At 49.4% G+C, this 6,730-nt stretch overlaps 1 protein-coding gene across 2 annotated transcripts in view; it reads right to left on the bottom strand.

The window, feature by feature from the left end:
- Positions 1 to 6,730, bottom strand: part of LOC112977409 — a 7,729-nt gene continuing 999 nt past the window's right edge. The window contains exons 2-5 of one of the 2 annotated variants that reach the window (XM_026089749.1): positions 5,613 to 5,739; positions 4,593 to 4,706; positions 4,044 to 4,148; positions 1 to 3,656 (exon numbers count right to left, since the gene is read on the bottom strand). In XM_026089749.1, coding sequence (XP_025945534.1) covers positions 2,398 to 3,656; positions 4,044 to 4,148; positions 4,593 to 4,706; positions 5,613 to 5,739 — 1,605 coding nt within the window. In that variant the 3' untranslated portion in view covers positions 1 to 2,397. The remainder of the gene's footprint in view (positions 3,657 to 4,043; positions 4,149 to 4,592; positions 4,707 to 5,612; positions 5,740 to 6,730) is intronic. The other variant, XM_026089750.1, reaches the window with a different exon arrangement.

Below are 6,730 nucleotides of genomic sequence, written 5' to 3'. Positions count from 1 at the left end.
GAAGGTCGCTTAGTTTTATGAGTAAAAAAAAATGTGAAAAGTCTATGAAACGCACACTCAGGCTGGGGAACTTCTAGACACAGCGGTTTAACCCCGCGGTTACTAACTGCGCCTCCCTTTCTTGCAGAAGCTGGCAGAAAACGAAGGAGCCATTGCACCCTTGGGCACTATGCATGTGCAGCCCTGGAGCTGTCCGTGTATAAAGAGCCAAATAAAGTCCATGAGACAGCTGTCGCCTTTGAGCTCCCCCTCTCCTTTGGCTTTCCCTTCCGCCCCTTCTTCATCCCACAATGCTTCTGCTGTTAACTCCTGGGCAACATTTAATTTGGGACATGGGTCTCAGTTTTCTGCATCCATTCCAGACCATGTTATGTAGCCCTTCCCCATTTCAGGGTTTTTGACCACAGGCAGGAAACACTGGTGCTCGTTCACATTCAAGAGCTGTCCACAGCACAAACCACATTTCCAGCCTTGACATTTGTGAGCCTTTTCCACATAGGCTTGGCAGCTCTCGCAGACAATCTTAGACAATCGATTTGCTTCTTAATTGCCAGGGCTTTGTGTTGCTCTAAACGTTCCCCAAACTGGAACAGCAGCCTGCAGTTAGGACACCCGACTCTCGTGCCTGCGTTATCTGCACAGTCCTGTGACAGGCAGAGCCGGTAATATTTATATCCAAGGACATGATTGCAATTTTTGACAAACTTCACGTTAGCTTCTTGAGCTAGTAACATTCATCTTTTAAAAAGTCCTTCTGATCCTCAAACTACAGAATCTCACGCAGCATGACCCTCCTGTGCACAGGCCACCCCAGCTTGCCATGCAGCTCTTTTGCCCTGCTTAGCAGCTGTGCATCTGTCAGATCTCTCACTGCTGTAAGCGCTCTGAGATCACCAGCAAAACAGAGGTCGTCTGTTAAAGTAGGCTGGGGAGAGACTGTGTTGCTAGGTGACATCTCCCGTTGTTCCCTTATCTATATTAGGAATAATTCCCAAGCTTCTGTCACCAACACCAGGGAAGACATACCACATCCCTTCTGATGACAGGAAAAGATCAGATGCGAGTACAGTGGAAACAGCAGGTTTATTAACCTACTCCCAGCTGCATTCATCAGACAATGGGCTGCCCGACAGGGACTCCCAAACAGTCCTGATCACATGCTTTTCTGCCTTTTCCCCCTTTTATTATTCTCTTTTCCCATTCTAGATTCTTCCCCTTTATCATCCTCATCCCCTCCCAAATAAATATCTCACCCTTACTTTTTCCCCCRTTGGTCCCAGTTTTGCTACATTCATAYCCRAATTTGGCATTTTGGATACTTGTTACCTAGGTAATCTCAACGCTGCATGGAATTAGTGTTATGCTTCCCTAGGTACTACTGGTCTTGCAAGGCTCTCTTCTCCAAGAGATCGCAAAGACCCTCCTTCAGTTCCCTGCAAAGTTTAGCAGTTTTCCACATGACTCCCCCTTAACCACCTTTGAAATCCAGCCATCCTTTACAGAATGTTCTGTAACTTCTGTCACTTCACTAATTGCCAGAGCCTAGCCAGTAACCCAGTCATCTGCCTGCAGCCTTAACAATGTTCCTGTAATACAGTTCTACTAAACAGTGCTGCTTTTTGTTGATACTTTTAGAAAGTGAACGCTGTAGGATTCATGATAAGCCCCTAACAGCTTTACAAGTGATAGGTGGAAAGTCTGATTAAAAAAACCCAAACAAACCTAAACAAAAAAAAAAATCCCTTTAATATTATAGGAGAGTATTGACCCATTCTAAAAACTTTCCTTCATTCATACTGCTTAAATAAATAGTGGGACCATATAAAGAGCTGTGCATGCTGACTGCATCAGTGTAGAGCTAAGCATTAAGGGTAGCTGCATACAGTACCCTGGAGAACCCAGAAGGATTCTTCCCTGCCTGGGCACATCRAAATGAGCAGCTACTCCTTATGTTTGCTAGCATATCTCACACCCAGATGGACAGACTAGAGAGCATGCCCATGCAGAAAAYAGTTGGCAGTAGAGCTTAATGAGAAGACTGAAACGACCACAGTGATCAGGAACAGCTTGGCCAGAAAAATGTACTGACCAGCAGACTGCTTACATGCAACTGCCCTTTATTCCCTCTTCTCTCCATTTTCCACATACTTGTTCCTCTTTTATCCACATTGATCCTTCCCTTTCCCTAAACATCTCATAAGTCCCATACAATCACATTTCTCCCAGCAGGCACTGCACAATAAGTTCTGTACCCCTTTATGCACTAATTCCCCTTAGTGTGCATTTCACAGAGTTTCTTTTGTTAAATCCCCTTAGAAGGTTTTGCAACAGGGAAAAAGTACTAACTGTTCACCTTGATGGTATTAAGAGCAGCCGTCAWTTTTTTTTTTCTGGTCATCAACTGTCTATCTGAATAACTATGGGCCAGATATCCTTACACTGAGCATAGCCACCAAGTTCGAATGTCTGGCATACACGGTCTAACATTTGATCTACAGTCCGCATGACCATTTCATAAGCATCATGTAGTGATACATATTCTGAATTAACAAATCTGCAGCCTTCAACATTTTGCTTAGCCTCAAATCTCTGGATTGGGCACACCCACTGCTGCACATGTTCCACGTAAGTCAYGGGTCGTGCCACTTCCTCCTTTGCCTCTGCAACTGCATTTGARGGTGGGAGTGCAGCTGTAGATTCAAATGACCCCGCTGGGGCATGGACTGCTTCCAGTGGCCTCTCTTGGGGGTTATCCTCATTCTGAGACTGTGGGTGAACAGTCTCCTGCTCCACAGGAAGGCAAACTGCCCTGCAAGTCTCCTCCATGGAGTTGTCTTCTGCCCTAGCAGGAGACACAGCTGCTGACCCAGCAGGTTCAGAGAAAGAGTCTGCGCTTGAGGAACCTGGAGGAAAGCGTAACCTTTTGCTGACAAAACGCTTGTAACGCCACAAAATTCGCTTAGCTTTCCTGATYAGTCGCCCCATTTGTAACTGTGATTTTCTCTTTACCAGCCTGTGAAYCATGGCACGAGACTTATTAGCAGAACCAGCACCTTTATAAACTCTGTTCTGAGAGCCACTCATCTGTGCCTGACAATTAYTCCTTTGTATCTGACAATATTCATGGTCTCTAAGTGCTGTAACAACATCCTTGCCATTTCTGCAGTAGTCGTGGTCTCTCAGAACATGTGGGAATAGAGTGCTACTCAAAAATTCTGTCTTATTCCTTGYGCAATAACAGTGGTCTTTCAAAATAACTTCATTTAGACCCTCAGTGTTCTGTTTCTTGTTTGCAAGGTAAAGCCTCATTTCTTCRGAGGTATATGGTCTTTTCTGGACGCTGCCTTGAAGTTTCTCCTTAGGRTCACCACACACACATTCCTGAGAATCTGGATTTTTGTTCTGTCTTGCCATCATTGGATGAAGTTGAAGTCCTGTGCTTTGGTTTTGGTTTTGGTTTGGCTCAACCTCTTCTTCTTCTGCTACTTCTACTTCCTTCCCAGGCTGGGATYCTGTCCTTTCTTGCTCTTGGTTTTCAGTTGGCATCATTCCTCTGTCGGTTGCCACYGTCTCCAACTGACTCCCACCACTGACACATTTGAACTTGTTCAGCAGTCTTCTGGAACGGAGACGCCACTGCATACATTGCTCACCTGCTGRGAGAGAATTGGGAAAAGTCTTTCTTCTTCCTGGCAGGGCCACTGCAGTGGGACAGCAAGTAGCAGGAAGAGAAGGAATGTGCTGAAGGAATGGGAAGGATGATGACAGCCTGAAATCCCTCCAGTTAGAAACAGCCACTCTCACTCATTAAAGGACACCCGGACTCCACAGCCCCTGCACTGGCTGGATGGGCGGGAGAGCCAAGCCCTGCCTGGGGGTGCGGGGATGCTGCCTGAGCAGGGGTGGGGGAGGCCCCAGCCATACATGCCCTGGCGAGCCAGGTACAGCACAGGAGGCTGGGGACAGGGGTGAGGGCTGGTGTCCACCTCTAGCTTGTTGCTCCAGAGCCTGGGTCATGAGGAAGGGGGAGGACCACCACTCACCTCGGTGGAGGGTCTCCATTCTCTCCTCTGGCACACAGTCCCTGACAGCACCAGGCYGCCAGCCTGAGGGATGCTCCACCAGCCAGCTCGCATTCCCACCAGCCCCTGCAGGGAAACCAGCCAGATGTTATCTTCCAGATAGGGGAAGCCCTTCTGTTCTACAGCACAAGGACTAGAGGAGGAAGATATGACTCTGCTCACAGTTGGCTGAGTTGGGGGGAGGATTCTCCATGATTAGAGGGAGCATAAGCAGATCTGCAATGGCCCTGCTGAGCTGCAGCCTTTGCACAGGGAGAGAGACAGCCTCCATTTCCCCTCAACGTTGCTACCACTCTGCGCAGGCCAGAGGGAAAGAGTGGGAGACACTATCAGCACAGGCAGTGAGGAAGGGAAGGTGATTTGGACAGGAGGGCAAGTGGGAAGCACAGGGATATTCTGGTCCCTCATAAGAGGAAGAGGAACCTGGTGCAGCCTTTAGGAGGTCACTGGACTTCATGATTTCTTATCAGGGTGAGTGCTGCTGAGGGGGTTTGGATTGCTACCACTCACCTGGAGAGGGGCTGTCGGGTCCATCCCACATCGCTGGGCTCTCTGGGGTGGAGACCCATGGCTCTTCGCCATGCTCCATCCGATATAATATGTCAGGTTTGGGGCCTGGGTAGCCTGAAAAGTAGAAAAGAGAGTGTTGTTCTATAACCATTTATTCCTATAACCAGCAGTTTGTAAATAAGGAAAGAAGCGTCTTTTCTGTAACCCTCTAAGCTGTGCTTCACCACAACCAGAGAAGTCCTGAGCAGAAACAACACCTAACTATGTAGGAAAGCAGGAGACGCATCTGATCTGCTGCCACTGAGGAATTCATTCACAGGGACAAGGATAGACCCAGCTCTTTCTGACAGGAGTACAACAACCTGCTCCCAGCTCTGCTGACAGGGTTTCCCAGCAAGGGCTTAGCTGTTGCTCATCCCAGGAGCAGCAGCTGGGTACTTTGTGCCACTGCAGCCTGCCAGGTCCAGGCCCACAGCTCAGATCCTGTATGCAGATAATCAGCTAGCTATCCCACTCCCATCCTGGCGACAGTGAGCAAGGCCTCTGAAGTGACCTTGCTGATTTAGGGAACTCTCCCATCGGCTGTCATTACAACGGACCTGCTCCCCCGCAGCTTGCTTGGTACGTGGTCATCCTGGCCTGCTGCACACTGCAGCTCTGCGCCTCATGCACAGCACTGCAATGTCACTGCATGAGCACCAAGGGAAGGGGGCAGAGTCTGCGGCACCAGGAGCCAGGGACCCCAGCAAGAAAGCTGCATGACCTCAGGGCAGGCAGATCACCTGGAGTAACATTTCCAGAAGCAGCCRCTAGCATTTGGTGCCCTGCTTGAGACCCAGACCTGTGTTTTTCCCACTACTAAACTCCCCCAAGACTGGGGGCGCTTAGGTGCTCAACCCTTTAACTATTATCATTTCATAAAATGCAGCAAGATTTTGGTCAGAAAAAACAGGAAGCTGTTCTGCTCCCAGCATGGCCCCCCGGCTGACATCCTAGCCCCGAGTTAAAACTGCACTTTACCCAGAGAAGTCAAGAGCTCGTAATTCGCCACCATGACGCCCCGGTACAGCTCCCTCTGCCACTCCTCTATTGTTTCCCACTCCGCACGGTTCAAATAGACAGCAATGTCCTCAAAGGTCACCAGCTCCTGCCAAACACAAGCATTACATACTTATCAATACATGGAAGCTCACAGCCTTGTGACAGAAGTGTTTCCTACAAGTACTATTTCCCAGGCACTATTTCCACCCCTGGGAAAACCAGCCATATGGGGGATTCAGAATGCCAATAAATAGCACTTCTCACAGGCTCTGTTCTCAGGCTTTATTCTTGTGGGGGGGGTGGGGGGTGTGAATCACGGACCATCAGAGAATGACATCTTAGCAAGGCATTTTGCCCGGAGCTTGGGTATATTTTCAATTCAGTCTTTAGTGCACCCAGAGCCAAACTGTGGCTCAACACTGTCCAACCCACAGACACCCTAGAAATAACCTTGCTCAGACCCAGATAGGAAGGAGCTGTGGCCTGGCTCAGCCACACTGCTGTAGAAAGACCGGTCATGTGTCACACTGTTTACCACCTTTGCTAGCATTAGACTAAAGCTAATCAGCTTTTTTTTAAAGGTGACTTGTAATTAAGATTAGCCAGATGAAGAAGAATACATGTGCCAGTGCCGAGCGTGCTAATTGCTAGGTCTTGTTCCTGGGTATCAGATGAATCTTTGCAGTTCGCAACGCAAAGATGGGCCCAACTCCTACTCTGTTACAGATGTGCCTCTAAGGTCTCGGGGCGAGAAGCCTGGCTGCAGAGGGGCCCCTTGCAATTATTATCGCTCAAACTTCCCCACGGATCTAAGGCTCTCTTCGCTGCAGGTGAAAGAGGAAGAGAGCGCCAGCCTTGCCCCTTAGGTGCATGCGCCTTTCCCAGAAAGGGTGCAAGCCAGTGGCATCCCCTCAGCAGGCACTGCACTGCCTCAGGGCGCAYGGGCTTCGCCCAGGCAGCCACACCCTGCAGGAGCCCTGAGCCCAACGGGAGCCCAGGACAAGGTGCTGGAAGCACCGGGCGGTCTTGATGCCTGCCTGTGGACCCCGGGGAGCAGGGACAGCATCACCGTGAGGCGTGACATGAGGACGGGGGGG

Source organism: Apteryx rowi, unplaced genomic scaffold, assembly GCF_003343035.1.
Source record: "Apteryx rowi isolate R43461 unplaced genomic scaffold, aptRow1 scaffold_83, whole genome shotgun sequence".
Lineage (NCBI taxonomy): Eukaryota > Metazoa > Chordata > Aves > Apterygiformes > Apterygidae > Apteryx > Apteryx rowi.
Note: the sequence above shows the minus strand (reverse complement) of the source record. Positions and strands in the feature narration are given on the sequence as shown.